The sequence below is a fragment of the Calidris pugnax genome, unplaced genomic scaffold (assembly GCF_001431845.1).
Source record: "Calidris pugnax isolate Ruff unplaced genomic scaffold, ASM143184v1 scaffold95, whole genome shotgun sequence".
In the NCBI taxonomy this organism is placed as follows: Eukaryota; Metazoa; Chordata; class Aves; order Charadriiformes; family Scolopacidae; genus Calidris; species Calidris pugnax.
Window position 1 is genome coordinate 3,033,266 of NW_015090885.1, and position 17,350 is coordinate 3,050,615.

The following is a 17,350-nucleotide window of genomic DNA, read 5'->3' on the forward strand; positions in this document are numbered from 1 at the left end:
CTATGTTCCATATATTTCTGATCAACTGAAAGATGCACATAGAATACATAGTCCAGCAAGAATTCACACATCTTCCTTGAGGAAAAGATATCAGACAAATAGCAGTTCAGAGAAGGGAAGGGGCATCAAAATCCCAGTATCCCAAAAGATGCTTTTATACCATTTACTTGGAATATGAAATCAGAACAGAAATGGAGAAATTCTTTAAGGACACTAAACTGCTCTATGTAATGGCCAATTCGATTGTCTTCTTTCTACATTGCCCGATTTCCAACAGCTCAATAGCAAGGTCATTAACACAATCTGCTTAAAAAGTGATTAAACAGCTCAAATACTGACATAAAACCAAATGTCATTACTTCTCAGATAGGATGTCTCCCTGGATATTAATAACAGTTTATACTTCAGTCTTCTGCTTTCAGTTATCTACAACCACGTAAGCATAGCACTGTTTGACTTCACTCAAGAAATCTAGGTATTTCTCTATGAAAAGCTTTGAAGAAAGTAGTAAGAAGTTCAGTATCATATCATAGTAGTATTTAGGCTCCATCTAGGTAAAAGGTTGAGTCAATCCTAGGGAAAAAATTAAAAATTATTTTAAGATATGAAAGGTTTTGTCAGCTGTCAGTTATCCTAAATATGAGGCTGGTGACTTAGGTTCCCCCTTCTTCACTATGAAGGATGCCTGCCAGAGTTTAAATAATAAATAAGCCTCCCCCCAAACCAACCAGCCCACCCTCCTCTCCACCCTCCAGCCCCAGCAGAAGCCTTCCCCACTAAAGCAAGAAAAAGGAAACAGAAACCAAAACAGACACTCCAGAGCAATCAACATTTTAGATCCAATGTCAGCTGGGAGGGAGAGAAGGGAAGGCAAAGAAAAAAGGGAACTAAAGAACAGAAATCATAAGTATGGCAACCTATTATATCAAATACTGACTTCCAAATTAGTATATACATACTAATTCTTGCAAGGTTCTTAAAGCAAATAGCTTCTTTTAATTAAAATATTGCTTACAGATAACCTCTTAAGCCTCTGCATGGCCAAATACAAATTTAAGTGTCTAATTACCAAAGAAATTCCATGGGTTATCCTCAAAACTTGACAGTGCAGTGACTTATTTTGAATAACTGAAATATATATATTTGAAATAAATTGCTAGTAGTCACCAAGTTCCTCTGCAATATAGCAGACAATTAAAATATATTCAGTTATCACGAGTTTAAGGTAGCTATAATGTTGATTTTGCCACAAATATCAGAAATTCATATTATTGCCTCATACAGTTGATTTACTGAGAAGCTAAAAGTGTTAATTGACAAAAATTAATGGGTTTGTACGTTCATTTAATACATTTCAGAAAGTAAAGCATTATACCAGAACAACAGATATAAAACCATCTTCTCTCCAATTACTAAGTTCTAAAGAAGAAACAAAGAGAACTCTGAAAGTTCTGGGATTTTCTTAAATTTCTGTTTTTCATTCTCCAATCCAAATACAGATTTGTATGCTATTACTAGATTCTAGCTTTCTTCCAGAATACACAGTGATACTAAGAATTATTCTATTAATAGGCACTGTCCCATTCATTACAGGTGTCTTGGAGGTACAAAAATACCATAATTTGGGCCTAAAATACCTTAATAGCAAAGCTTTTATTGTCTGCTATAAAGCATAAGAGTCATCCACAAACTTTAAATTTGCAGAACTGATGCTTCAAATGTATATAATAACAGAAATAAATTAATAATTTATTATGAACTGTGCTTAAGAGAAACATGAATATCAGATTAAGTATGAATTATGAAAGAAGTTCAGATCACAGTCTGCACTTGCCATTTTAATTTTTACTTATCAGTTTAATATTGTGTTATTTCTTGTGTCTTTCCATCAAACATCTAAAAGACTCACAGACAATACCATATTATTAAGTAAAACAGTATGAGAAAATACTGCTATCCATCTACCTACACGGAAATTGAAAAGAAAGCATGAATTGATTGTTTTTATATTACACATCATATTTACGTTTAAAACTGAAAGAGCTGCTGTCATTTGAGTTCCATGTTTGCTTCTTTGTATACTTACACCTTCCCCCTCAAGTGGTTCAAATACAATTCTCTTCATAAAAAGTTGAGCTTTATGTGAAAAAATTCATATTAAAAACAATCCTGATCTTCAATTTAAATACAATATAATCATAAATTTAGTTTGAGATTTTAACCTGCTTGAAAATCTTAAAGAAAGGTTAAAGGGATTCAATTTTAATTAAACTTATCTGTAGTAACCTGAATCTAAATCTTAGGGTTTTGTAACCCAATTTTTCATCGGAATACTATTAAAGCTCATCTGAATTGAATGACAGTCTTCCATTCCTCTAGGCTTTCAGAGTACATTACCTTCTCCTTTGGGAATGAATACTTTACTATGACTGATGAATATGATATATAGGACAAATGCAGTTTTTTTCCACATTAAAGTGAATCTTTTTTTTTTTTTTAGTCTTTTGACTTCTTACTGCTACATTTCATTACAACTATTCTAAGATATTAGTAATAAATTTTTGCTTCATATTATGTATTACATTAAATATTTTAAAATCAAGTAGAGTTTAGAAAACCATTGCAGTTTGTAGCTACTGTATTCTGGTATGTATACGTCCCCCCAACCAAGCCAATTTACAAATTACATTCTCTTTTCTAAAATAGTAGTTAAGTCTTTTTTTTTTTTAAATGGCTGTTAAAATAAATATTTAAAACAAATGTATTCTAGTCTTATGACAGTGTTGAGTAATTTAACTTAAAGACTATTATATTCATCATATAAAAACCTTGAGCAATGGGGAGTAGAGGAGGGGACAAGAAGAATTTTCTGTGTGTTTCTACATTTCAAGTTGACCTATTAAGGTATCCTCAATTATCTGTCTTGCTGCCAGTACTGATAGCCAGCATCACTATAATGCAGTAGGTGTAGTATACTTGTAACTGATTATTCAGTTTTGAATCAGAGGACACACTTGATTCCCATATTAAAATTCAAGTACTACATTAACCTATTTTATCAATATCTATTCCAAAAAAACCAAACAAGGAGTAGTTCAAGGAAAGCTACTCTATCATTCATTAGGTTAACCCTCCAAAACAGGAGGGTGGTTGAACACTGTTGCACTAACTTTTCTGTTTCTCTTCAACATTATACACAAAAGACTTTTCTAAAAATAATCATTGTCTATAGACTCAAATTATCACAGTGAATAGCAGACACAGACCTTCCCATTGACTTCTTAGAGAAAGAGAGAAAATACAAATTGTTGATAATTAAAATAGATGCTTTTTATGACTCTGATGTTTGGAAGCTGAAGCATAACATGAATATTTAAACACTTCGTGTATGGATCTTGGGACTGTGGAAAAACATTACCAAAACAGTACTGTTTGCTACGAACCACTGAAAAAACTTAAAGGATCTGGAAAACACTGCCAGGGTAGTCCATTAATTTCTTTATTACTGTGCACATTTTTACAGAAGCTTAGCTACAGTACTTTAGAAAGCACCAAATACTATAGCTAATAGTACACATAATTCATATTTTTAGTTACATAAGCACATACAAGTTCATAACCTCTTTCCTCAAATACAGGGTTTTTTTTTTTTATTTAATAGTTTTCTCAAACAGAGATAAGGAAGAAGGAAAAAAAAATCAGCCTTTTACTTCTGCTTAAACAAAAGTTAACTGCCTCAAATTCATGCACTTTTTTCGTAATAAATACACATGCTGAACATTCACCAGAAGTATTTATCTGGTAATAAACAAAAGATGGATAAACACTGAATAGTTCTGAAATTAAGTTAAATGAATAAAAGCATTTCACAGATCAAGTGCCAATTCAGTAATAGCCAGTAACAAAGTTCCTAGTATCTTGATGGGCCAATATCTAACCCTGAAAAAGAGACAAAGGTGAAAGGGAAAAAACAGAACAAAAACCCCCAAACAAAAAGGAGAGAGTGGAACTAATACTGCAGGATTTAAGAGCAAAAATGCATCTGACCTCTATTTAAGAATTTGCAGAACATGATGAGTGTAGCTAGCCTTCTGAATGAGGAGCAAATTTGTCTCAAGTTTTAAGTGAATCAACAGCTTCCCAGTTCTCACAGTAAATAATGCAATTCCTCACTGTAATCCTCCCACTTTCCTGTTCTGCTAACATCCTTCCCCTCCCTTCAAAAACAGAACAGCACCTACTTTTGCATAAGTAGGTTAGTTTGATTTTAGATTACTGTTATCCAGTGGGACTTCAGTCTACACTCTCATGATTAGTGGGCATTTTGGAGGGCCTTGGTCCTTGGACAACACTGCTGTTAGATCAAAGACACAGCAAATTATTCCACTGTTATTTCTCCTTGTCTGCATATAGTTTTATAGAAACCTAAGTGTAGAGCTTTAGGAAGAACCTCAGGTAGTTTAGACACATTCAGCCTAAAGCTGCAGTGGGATCAGGCCAGATTCTTTAGAGAAGTCATTGACTTATGGGTCTTAAAAAGACTAAATATACATAATACTGACCATACAATAGAAACATCTATGTTCTTAGGCTATTACAATGTAGAATAAAAGATTATTAGTTTATGTTATGAAATGCCACTACACCAGCCAGCACATACATTTTTATTATGATAACTTCATCATTACTACAAAATTATCTTTAAGTGGAAAGGGAATTGATCTAAAACACAATACAGGAGAGGAGAAATATTCCTAAAAATACTTACTGAAGTCACCTGCGAGAAACACTGCTTCTGCTCCTGGTGCCCACTCTTTGCAATATATTCCACCATCCAGCAACTGGTTAACTCCAAAGATTTTGTAACTTTTTGTAAAGTTATCAAGGCCTCCTTCATTTTCCTCAATGTTCTTCAAGCGGTTATAAAACAGAGAATACCTTCCAATGAAAATAGATAAGATTTTTTAGAAAGTTTAGTAAGTGCCTTTCTTACATGAAAAGGTGTAAGACATTAAAAGAAAAACACATTAAGTGAGACACACTGTCACGCTATGTCCTAAGACTACAACATCAGATTCACTCTTCTCTACAGAAACAGAACAAAATATCAAATACAAACCATACAATTTTTCCATGGTTGTTACACAGTGAAAAGTTGCAATCTTCACATTTATCTGTATTTCTCTAGTTTATGGGAACAGTTTGCACTTTAAGTCTAAGACTACAACTCCTGATTGGCCGTCAAAAAAATCCTAGTATTACCACACAACAGGAGAACTTCACACTCTTAACAGCCTAGCACTTTTTCCTCCACCTTATTAATATCGGACACAGACCTCCTAGGGAGAATTGTATAGCTCTGCTACATCTCTCACAGCCAATTTTAATAGACAATCTCAAGACACTGAAAAGTTTGCAGTACAGCATATAGTAAGTACGGAGAAAGTACCCTGGCACTTGCAGAAAGCAACTTCTTAGGCAGCCCCTCTACAGAGACCATTTGCAGTCCCCTGATACTGCAATGATTTGGAAAACAAAATTACCACTTCATGGAAGTAATTATTCGGTCCGTACACTCCCTAACCCAGTAGGACATAGAATGGCCCAAGTCTCTAATTTAAAGATTTAGTAGCAACAGCTTGGAGGGTTTTTTTCCATATTTTGCTATGTTTTTCTCCACAAAGCTCCCATCAATTCAAGAAACACACATCATGTGTACAACACAAATTAGATGGTCAAGTTTGACTCTTAAAGTGAGCTATTATGTGAAGAAGCACAGCTAAAAATTTCAGTTGAGAGTTCTATTAGTGTTACCTGCACAGGTTTTTTTACTTTAAATAAGACATCCCCAATGTAAACTAGAAATGTGTTTGTATTCTCCATAAATGGAAAGGAATCTTCTGAAATGTCTAAAAACTAGTAAGAATCCCAGCAAGAACAAGTTTTCTATCTTATTATACTTACAGTACTTTGAAAAAGGAAATATAAACAGTAAAGAACCAAAACAGCATGGGATGATACCTTTTTGGTTTAAAAAAATAAAAAAAATAAAAAGAGAAGAGGCAGCCTGTCTGCAGTGTCAGGACTTAAAACACTGCTCCAATTTGTTTTGAAGTTTTGGGGGTTTGTTTGTTTGTTTTTTTGGTTTTGTTTTTTGGTTTTGTTTTGAACTGACCCTTAATCAGTTCAAAGTTGAGGATTAAATTGTCTATTTACTGGTTAAGGTAAAATAACATTACTTAGATTAATTTAGAGTACTATGACTACTTTCGAGGTTAATCTTCCAGCAAGTTTTTATTATGAAGACTGATGCTCACCTTTAAGGACAGCAAGATTTGAAAAATGCCTCAGGACACACTATTGAAAATAAATTTATAACTTTTTGCCTATCTACCTGCATGATTCCTTCAAAATTTGCTCATGGGTATAATCCTCAGAAGTACATTACTAACTACTACTGCTCTGATAATCAATTTCATTTATAGTGCTTGAGGGAGAATATTTTGTCAGATTTCCAAGTGTAAGTGTATTACATATATACACAAACCCAGTTGACTGACTTAAGCTTTAACCAACGGCAATCACAGAAAGATTTATATAAAAGAAAGTTTAAATACAGAAACACAGAGCAAGTCACAAACAGCCTCAAAAGTTCAACATATGACATTTAGTAAAGGCAAAATCACACCATTATAGAAGGGTTCTCCTTGAAAAAAAAAGTATTTTGACTTGTATAGCTATTTTTAAAGTTTTAAGCCTTCCTTGAAATTATATCAGTTATATTATACAAGAACACAGTGCTATCTGCAAATTTCTCAGCTATACACAAGCTGTTTCAAAATTGCTGCCTGTTATATGTATTATTTTTAACTAGTTCCATTGCAGCTGAAGCAGGAACCCTTTTGTATATGCTACGGGTAACCGTTTTAAGTCTAGAAAAGATCTAACTGAAGCAATGAATTTGACACACTTAAAATACCGAAGATGTATTGGAATAGGTTATCTACTTAAAATTAATCTTTTTCCCCCATACTTGGTACAAACACATTTTCACAGCTTTAAGAACACCTTTGGCTGGATGTGGTATTTCCCACATTCAGCAAGAAGTAGGAGAAGTGGTAAGCTTCATCTTTAAACAAAAGTCAGTCATAGAAATCTTTGAAAGCTGGAGAGGAAGGAGAGGATACATCAACAGAGAAGAACAGCAGGTCACAGAGAAGGTCACTGAAATCTCAGAAAAGAAAGTCTATGATAAGCTTCATATAATCTAGAGGGCATGCTGATTGCTCTTTTTTAATGAGTCCTCCATAGCAAAGAAGAATCAAACCTATTCATCCGATTCCAAAGAAATAAGCAGCAAACAAATTCAGGATTCAAGAGTGGATTTATGGGGTGGGAGGGAAGAAGATGGACTTTCAGAAAGCAATCATACAATTCATGTCTTCGCAGAAAATCACTGTAAGCTCTGGATTCTTGTTACAGAAGCACTAAGAATACATCTACCATTTCAATTTTGTCTGTTAGTAAATTCAAAGTTTAGGTAAAGAAAGAGACCACGCACTTATTATGTTAAATGACTGTGAGTATTACTATAAAAAAATGCTACTCTTTGCTCGCTTTGCAACAGCGGCGAGCAAGATTACATGGTCATTGAAAACAATTCCTTTTGGAGGACAGGGACCAAGGAAGTAGGTAGAAAAGTTGTTGGTCAGGGATGTAAAACATTATTACAATATGTTTTTATATAGGACAGATTTTGAACAAGTAATACAACATCGCGTACATAGAGTATAAATGTTCCTTCAATTTGTACACAAGCACCCTGCTTCTGACAGAGAAGGTAAATTCAGGTATTACTGCTGCATCATCATTGCAGAAATCATGATTATTGAAACTAGTGCTCTACATAATTGTTTTAAACCATTGTTTTATTTTTATTTAACCACCTTCTGAAATTACCAAATATAGAATTGTAGTTTGCTGAGAGTTCATGAAAACCCACTAGCTTCTGAAATGCATCAATTACTTGTGCTGTGAACTATTCTAAAAACTCGTCTCAGGAGATGAGACACATCTGGACATAGAATAAGGTTACCTGTCATAGAAGGTCTTTGTAAAACAGCAGAAGCACAGTTTCGTATCATGTTGCTGCTTTAAAGGAAAGGATTCAATGAAATGCACACTCATGATGCAGATTTAGGAAACTTTAGGTTTTGCATTCACAGAAATTTTGGCTTTCATTCCTACTTTACTGAAGCTTTTTAAACATACTTAGCTTTCAAACTGGAAGCTAGGATCACATGCAGAAGTGACAATGTTTTTTGTTCAACCAGTTCCAAAGATTTCTACTGTTTATTAATTGCATACAAGTGTTAAAAGAGGAGAGATAGACAGTAGATTAATGACGATTGCATTTTGTGGTCCCCTCTCAACACTGAAAGTTATATGATGTTCAGTTACACATATGTACTCATACAACATATATAGTCAGACAGAGTCTGGACACAGGACACGCTTCAAAGGTTAGACAATCTTATAAGATTTTGGACATGTGAATAATCAACAACAGCATCCAGAGCTACAAGTCAGAACAAAAGGCTGACTTTTGCCTTCATACTTTTCAAGTCTTCACCACAATGAGTGACTGCAAAGTCTTTCAAGATTTTTCTGCTTCCTTGCATTACAGTTGACGCTGAAGATGATTACAAGGTCAAAACTGTACCTAGGTATGTCCTGAGAAGTACCACCATTGCCTTTGGGACAAAAACAAAAAGTAGAGCAACAACTGGACCCACAAAACTTCAGGTACAGAAGGTCTGGAGTATCCGTAAAAAGTTGTACATCAAGTGCCCTACTACCACCAGGTACATCACTACACACATGGCAAGTGCAGACAGCGGAAGAGGGCAGCTTCTGGTGTATTCCTTGTTCCTGGAGTTGTTATGGAAAAGCAAATTTGTCAATTCAAATCCCATATGCATTCATCTCACCTCTATTAACAGACCAATCTGTTTTAAAACTAAAATACCAAAGTTAGGTGTTTCTTCATTTACTGGAAACAGACTGCAGTCTTGGCGTTTCCCCAAGCACACATATACCCAGCTTGAAACAAGACATTTGGTAAGAGAATAGTACTTTTACACCAGATTTTAACCCCCCTTTACTAGTATTTCTACTGTGAAATACTGGTAATGGTAAACGTAATTTGAAAGACGGCCACAGCAGTCTCTTCCTATTGTTACATTCATAATTTGTAACACAGCATTGCTTTAAATCCCACGCTTTATATGCGGCTTTGTTTAAACCCTTACAATAGAAGTGTAGGAATTGGCTGACTTTCTATAGAAGCAGGATTAAAACATCAAACATGAATTAGTATAATGGCTATCTGGAAAGCAAGTATGGAAAGCAAAGTAAGCTTCATAGCAAGGCCACAAAGACAGTGTTAACTCAGTAACCACTTCAAGAGTTTACATTTCAGGTGAGCACCTATTTCTCATAATTTATCACTAAAACACCCTCAAATATTTTGTTTTACAGATACCCAGAGATCTAAAACTTATACAGTAGAAGTATACAAGTTAGCAGAGAAAAAGATGGCCTGGAATCTTTCAGTTCAGTCCAAGGCTACACAGTTCTTACCAAAAAACCAATGTTCTATTTATTTGGTAACCTTGATGTATAAACCCCTCCTGATACTGCAGTTCTTTCACTACTGACTTCATTTAGCTATTGATCGCATTAAAGGTCTTAGGCATATGTTAAAATTAGTAGCTTCAATATGGGGCATAAAAGTTACGTCTTCCCTAACCCCACAAAGCCTTAGTGAAATAAGACTTCTGGCAGACTATTAAAGAAGCCTGATGGCAAGTCAGAGTACTGAATTAGGGCTCTACAGAAAGCCTTTAGGTCTTTATTCTTCCAAGCAACCAGAGGTACTAACTCCTTCTTGGCCACCTTGTAAAAATGACAAAAGGGTATTATAGTAGTTTAAACTTTTAGATTTAAGCACAGAAGCTTTAATTTTAGGCATCACAGTATCTGAAATAGAAAGTGCTATAACCAAAAAGGCCTTCGCAGTACACAAGATCCCCTCATTTAATCAGTTTGGTGCTGAACTCCAGGATGACTGCAAAACTTCTGGGCATTTTTATGCCCATTCTCATAACTTTTTATAAAGTTGTAGTTATTGCAGTTTAGAGAACAGTCAATCAGCTTATTTTAAGACCTCTAGTATCAACACTGAAATTAATCATTTCAGTCTCTTTTCTGCTTATGATGCTGATTTTAGTTGCAATTCATCTTTTAGATTCTTTTTGTCCACACAGCTTTCATGTCATAATTTATTTGTACAATATTGGCCCAATATTAATGCTAATTTATTCAAAACATGAAAGCAAATAGGAAATACTTTGTTAACAGTATCTGGTGTCCATATGGGAAGTCCAATTCTGCAAATACCAAAGGGAAAAGTGTATGATAGAAAACGCCCAGTAAGGTATTCTGTATCCAAATCCTCCCTTTTTCCAATAAATATAATCATTTACTGTAATGTCGGTGTAAAAATAAAGCTACATTCCTAAAGAAAATAAACATGCAGCTACTTAAGTTTGTTACATTTCTTTACATCTCTTACAATGAAGGTGTTGGAAAGACTAAAAGACAAAAGCAAAAAGGGAAAAATGGGGTTTCTCCCCTCCCTTCCTCCACATTTAAACAACAAATCTTAAGAAAAACTGTTTTAGATTTTGAGATACCACTTATCCTATTTATCAGCTTAATTCTGAAGCCTCTAAGGGGAATGCTGCCTCTTATTTTCAACCTTCCACAGAAGCAGCTGTATCAGCATTTCAGCAAGCAGGGAATAAGAAGCAAAGAGGCCATCAAATTGTGTCCTCTACCATCACCGATATACCATGAACAATGCTATTCATAAAGTTGCTGCAATTTCTGAACTCCATTTTCAAAACTGCCCCGAGTCCCCCCCACACTTATTACTATGACTGGAAAACTGCTATGGTGCTTCATTGAAATTGTAGGATATTCCTCACATCCCCCACACAGCAGCTCTGTTTGAGGGCTAACATACCATCATATTCCGCTCCAAAATTACACTGACCTGAAACTCTCCTGCAGTTTTCCAGACACAGTACTATGGGGTAAAGAACAGGGCTCCACAGATTTCTCTGGACATTTTTAGTTTGGGGAGTTTGATTTTAAAGCACTCAGACATCTTGTAAACAAGGCCACAAACCACCTCTGGAACGATATTGAGATTGCATGCTGTCTTCAGAGCTGTTGAATGAAGCTCACCGTCATAGTGCAGGAAGAATGGGGCCACTGGTGGGGCAAAAAGTTGCGTAATGTGAAACTCATTCACCTACTGATGTGGACAGGCCATCAAAACATCTCCTGTTTTGGCATAGATCCACTCTACGTTATGATCCCTATGGAGGATCAAAAGGGTTAAAAAACTAAGAAAAAAAAAATCAAATAACCAGTATAGATGCATCAGACTTTCACCAAGATACCATTTACCGATTATTCCTCGTCCTATTGAGAAGTAAACTGACAATTTTTAAAGGTTTATTTTTCAACAGCAAAGTATTATTTAAATAAAAACACATTTTGAGATTTAGCAAATAAGGAATGGAGTATTGCTGAATTTAGTACTGATAGTATACTGCAGGAAGTAAGAGAAGATTAAACATTGGTTTTGAATTATACATCAAGAAAGGTTCAGGAGCTGTAGTTCTCCTCTTGATATGACAGGCAGCCCACTCTTTAGAGAATAATGTCCAAAAATCTTGCAATGCTGATACCAGCTAGCAGTGATGTGGCAGATACCAGCTAGCAGCTATCATCTAAGTGGCCTACATTGAACACATAAACGGTAAGCACTTCTGTAAAAAGACTTGATAGCTATGGAAGAAGAACTCTGAAGATGTGATGTTAACACTTAGGTCATAAGCTTCTGTACTTAAGCAGCTCTTACCTCTGTGTATCTAGTCAAAAATATTCATCCACAGCAGTAAAATAAGCTCAGAAAACTACATTATAAAAGCAGACTCCCCCATGGTCTGCCACAATCCTCAGGGTAACGAGTCAAACTCAACAAGTAACATGCTGTGGCATTTCATAGAGCCTGCCTATAAAATAGGTATTCCTGCCTCCAATACATCTATACAGAGCCACATGGTCCAGGCTCACTGATCAGGGGCACTAGCTCTTTGATTTCCATACTGCAGTCCACTGTGTGAAACAGGTATCTTTAACCTCCATGTGCAGACCACAGAATTGGTAGGTGCCATCTCATGCAGCACCAGCTGTAAGGTGTCTGATAAAGACTGTGCTGTGCCCTTGTTTGGCTTTCTTGAAAAGCCAGAGTAGAATTAATTTCTTTCAAGGTAGTAAAAGGATGAGCATGCGGGAATATGAAGCTAGACAATCTTGAAACAATCATCACTAATAATACCCATTTCTATTCCTGCTGTGACCCCTACCACCGCATAGAAGGCAAAAAGGAAATGAAAAGATGAAAATAGAAATTGAAAGTGTAGATGCAACACCTCTGAATATTTCAAAATAAAGAGCATGGGGCCGTTCGCAAATTACTTTTTCTAATATTGCTGCTATCACTTTGAAGATGCAGTTACAAACACTTTCGCAGACCCCAAAGCCAGTGCAGAGTTCCTAATTCTCATTGTTTCTTTTACTGTATAGTTAGTTCCCTCAAACTCTCCCAGACATGCTGATAAGGGGATGGATTGAAGGAAGACAGGAGTAGGATGCATCATGTTCTTCCTAAAGCAAATTCTGCAGCCCGACAAATCAAATGCATCACACCATGTTGAACCAGAATTCTACAGCAGCAGAAAATTCCCTTTTTCAGTTGCTTCTTCAACTTCATCACTAGTGGAAGTGTATCAGAACAGAAGCCTTGGATTTTATTATTTTTCTCTACCTCCCTTTACTCACTTGGCATTTGACTATACAGAGTATCACACAAAGTAATCACACTTAAGGAAAATAGTAAGTAAAGGCACAGTAAATCTCAGGTAGGTACAACTACTTCAAAACAGCAGATTTAAGTGCATTTTAACCTACATCAGCTTTATAGTTTTAGATGACTGACTTGCATTTAGCGCATAGACAAGTCCTGTCTCACTCAGGTAATCTTTTTAATATACATTTAAATACATTAAGCAACACCTGAACACACAGTAACCTTTGAAGTGTCAGAAGAATTCTGAGAGAGAGGCTCTAGAAGTACAGGACAGCAATGGCTGATGTTTAGAGAGATCCAGAAAGATACGATCATTTAATTGTGCTTTTTTCCCCACGCTAAAAGTAAAGGTGTTACATGTATCTGAATCATGATCTTAAGCAGTCTGTGTGGCTAAATCTGAATTTCCCAGGCGTTCCAGTTGTTCTGTTAAAGTTATTCATTACACAAGCACTTTGCCTCTCTCCCAAGTCAGAGGCGATTTCACACACATTTTCAGCCGAAAACTAAGGATTCTGCAGGTTGTCCAGTGATATTAAGTTCCTTTCAGGTGTAATAAAATTAACTGTTACGCAAATAATTTGGGAATACAGTTACTCCAATAAGGAACTTAAACAATTAAACCATTTCTGTTACAAATCCTATGGAAGGGGTTTGCTATTAGTTACAAAAAAGAACACCCAGCAGAGAACTTGTAAGAGCAAGCAAAAAAGGCAAAAATTTCCAAAGCAACTTGTCCAATTTTCCTCTACTGCGCAGATAATGAATGCCAACATGTGATTTTTCATTTCTTCATTTCCAACTGACAGGACAGCCCTGCTCTACGCTCTTCTGGTTTCCCCAGGAGATTTCTTTAAAATTCACCTAAATGAACAGAGTGAGGGCAAGAGATTCAGTAGTGTCTGCTATTGATGAATCCCATGAATATCGTCACTTTCTCCACATCTACATCCAAGAAGTTCCTTCAAATAAATGCAGTAATTTGAGCATCCTTACAACTTCTCCACAACTAGAATATGTCTATAATATTGGAAGCTACATTGGAAGTGGAAACCATTTAAAAAAAAAAAATGCAATAGCACCCCCAAACAACGCCTTAGCGCAGTAGTTAGTTATGATTTCTGGGCACTTTCCACAGAGAGCACACAGATGCAAGCTCCCAACTCTTTGGATGTTCTGTGATTTCAGTATGCAGTTTTGGGTCTCAAACTAAATACAGAAACTTAATTTTTAAGATATATTTGCTTGGAGATAATTAATGAGTAATCATTTGTTCTGTTGAAAGCTATTCATACAGAACAAGCTACTGATTCAGCATCAGCTTTTTTCAAAATAATTTCAAGTGCAGTGATGTGCAAGTCAAGCTAACAATAACATACAGTGTAGCACACAGGAGCATAACAAAACATAAACAAAGGGAAACTACAGAGTTTTTCTTGACATCCTACCACCAGTTGCTATTTCTAACAGAAATATAAAGACCTATAAGCTATGAAGTCTAATAAAGATAAATACATTTCAGTAGTGTTTTAGCAAGAAGATTATTTGCTGACTTCAGTTCTGGCACTGTACTTTCTGCACAATACAGGGGACTAGAAGCAAGCCTCTCCTGTTTTGAACATTTGGATAACTTGCTGGCTTCACCAGCATTTGACAGCTGTAATGTTTTTGCTATCAGCTTCATAACAAACATACACAGTGCTCAATTTGGAACCAAATGCAGGAATAATTACAAGATGTATCAAATGCAGAATTAATGCAATCATTTAGTAATAATTGTTTCACTGACTTACCTAAACCCATCCCACTTTAAGAACACCCTTCTCCACAATATTTAGAGGCTCTCATATCCACATATGTCTCTTCATCTATCAGCCCCTTCAGTTTATTAGAAACACATGGATGCACCTCACAGGCTAAGTGTAACAAATTACTAGTGTTTAGAAGGAGCAAGAGGCAATTTCTTTCCATCAGAAGCCTAGCAAACTACTTAGAGACATCAATTCAAGCAAGAGAGAAGAGAGATAAGTGTATACATAAGTATTAACACTTGCTACAAGAAAGCCATTTTATCATTTACCCTCTGTTACAGAATCACAGAATCTTCATGGTTGGAAGGGACCTTTGAGATGATCGAGACTGAGACAAAAGGTAGCATTACCTTTTTGAAAATAAAAGACACCCAAAAAAACCCCACAGCCACCCCCAAAAACCTTATGATACTAAGCTGTGTTACAATTACTGTAACAGCACAGCTATGTATATTCTGCACCCACCAAAGTACTCCTTGTCATGATGGAAGAGTCTAAACAAGACAGCAAATTACACAATAATGGGAGTTCTGTATGTTTTTTTCTTTGTATACAAGGCAACAAGTTTACCAGAAACATACTGATTTTGTTTTACGCATCTGCACATTTATCAAACACTTTAGGTATGAGACTTCTTCATTTAACAGCAATTGTCTCACTATACCTCTGTTAAGTAGTCTTAATTATGCATAAATTGTACACTAAAACCCCTCTTTTAGCTACAATAATTTGCTTCTCTGTTGTAATGATATCCAAAGCAAGTTGGAGCTCTTTTTGAATTAGCATAACTACAGAGAAACTCCATCATATTTGAGCAGAAAGCCGCAGAAGTGTAGAGAGACAGATTTCTTTCTTGAAATCAGCAGACTAAGACTGTGTTAGCTCATGTTTCATATTACACAAGAGAAAATAAACTGAAAGGTCAGTTGAACAGTTACAGCATTGCCCTTTTCCAAGGTAATCAGCAGAGCATGTAGCAAAGACGTGAACACAAGCGTGACTGGAAAGACAGTAGCTGATAAAGAGGCTTTTGCTGCCAAATGCGTGTGGGACAAAAATACCACTCACTCTCTCAATACCTGTTGAGGAGTGTGGCACACTGCAGGCCTTACTTCAGTAACTCTGATTTATTACTTTAATTTGAAATTGTGTTTTTGTTAAACATTCAGGTTTTCATATTGCCAAAACACACTCGAATAGGTAATACTGAACACTAATCAAATTCCCAGGTAAGTTACACAGACAGTATCATTAATTTGTAATAGGGACACAATACAGTCAAAAATTAATCTGGTTTACTAATGCATTTTTACTTTAAGTACACAAGTTCTTTTCATTATTCAATACTATAACTGGAAACTGTAGGGTATGCTTTTCCCCTCATATTAAAAGCAGTTTATTTTTCATCTTAGAGAACACGTTTATTAGTGGAAACTTCTAAAACAGTTTCTACTCATCATCTTAACACACACTTAAAACCCTCTTAATCTGGGAACAACTCACTCAAATGTTTTATTTGCCAGAATTATTTTTAATGGAGCTGTAAATAACAGCACATCAACTCCCATTTGATTCCACTGCCAACTATTTCCAATAGGCTATCTTCATATTAACTGATATCAAGGTCTAGTTGGGGGAAAAAGTCAGTGATTCCCACAGACCTAGTACAAAGTTGGAATCAATGCACAAGCTAAAAGCAGTAGCTACAAGGAGAAAATCCACAGGATTTCTTAAAGAATTTATAACATGCTTTTTGGTAGGCAAGTGTTATTACCTCTTGAGGGTCTGCAGAAACCTGAAAGTGTCACTCAGTACCATTTCTAAAGCAATTATTTGTGTAGTAAGAACTGCCCCACATACCACCTGTGGGTTGTAAAAGCTCTACACATAGTGACAAGCTAGTCTGGACTTCAGTAACTACTATTAATTTTAGTTGTTTAAATAAAGCTATTTTGGATGTTTTGGTTTTTTTATTATTAGCTTGCCACAGCAGTAAACATAAGCAGCCATCTGTTTCTTTTCAAATTTGGATTTCAAGTCTGCTGCATCAGTTTGGCTTCCACATTCTGAGTAATGCTGCAAACAACATTATACTGGTATAAACGAAGTTTAACACAATGCTAAAAAAGACTTATCTTTTTAAATAAACACCCAAGAAGGATAAAAAGTTTTAGTTGTCTACCAAACAGGAAATCTTTTAAGTCAGAAGTCACTTCTGATTTTTTTTTTTTCCAAATAAAACACCAGATATTCCTCACTACCGTAGCCGCACAACCCACTTTAGCAGGCACATTATGTAGTAAGAATTGTTATTTGAATTTCCTAACAGAAAACTGCGTAGCTGCTCTAGCTACAAATTCATTATTAATTTCTGTAAGTCCTACTTCACCTCCTGTTAAAATACATTCCAGAAATTAAAAACAAAGTCTTGATTTAATGGATCAGATCAATGGCTTATATATTCAAGCAGTTCCCTATTTGAAAGTTACATTAGAAAGCTAAATAAAAAATCTTCTCATCCCTGATAAACACC

The 17,350-nt window shown here is 35.5% G+C and overlaps 1 protein-coding gene across 1 annotated transcript in view; it reads right to left on the reverse strand.

Moving 5' to 3' along the window:
• The window catches only part of GBE1 (glucan (1,4-alpha-), branching enzyme 1), a 158,917-nt gene that overhangs the window by 117,094 nt on the left and 24,473 nt on the right, over positions 1-17,350 (reverse strand). Inside the window, exon 2 of the mRNA XM_014947262.1 lies at positions 4,769-4,938. Coding sequence (XP_014802748.1) covers positions 4,769-4,938 — 170 coding nt within the window. The remainder of the gene's footprint in view (positions 1-4,768; positions 4,939-17,350) is intronic.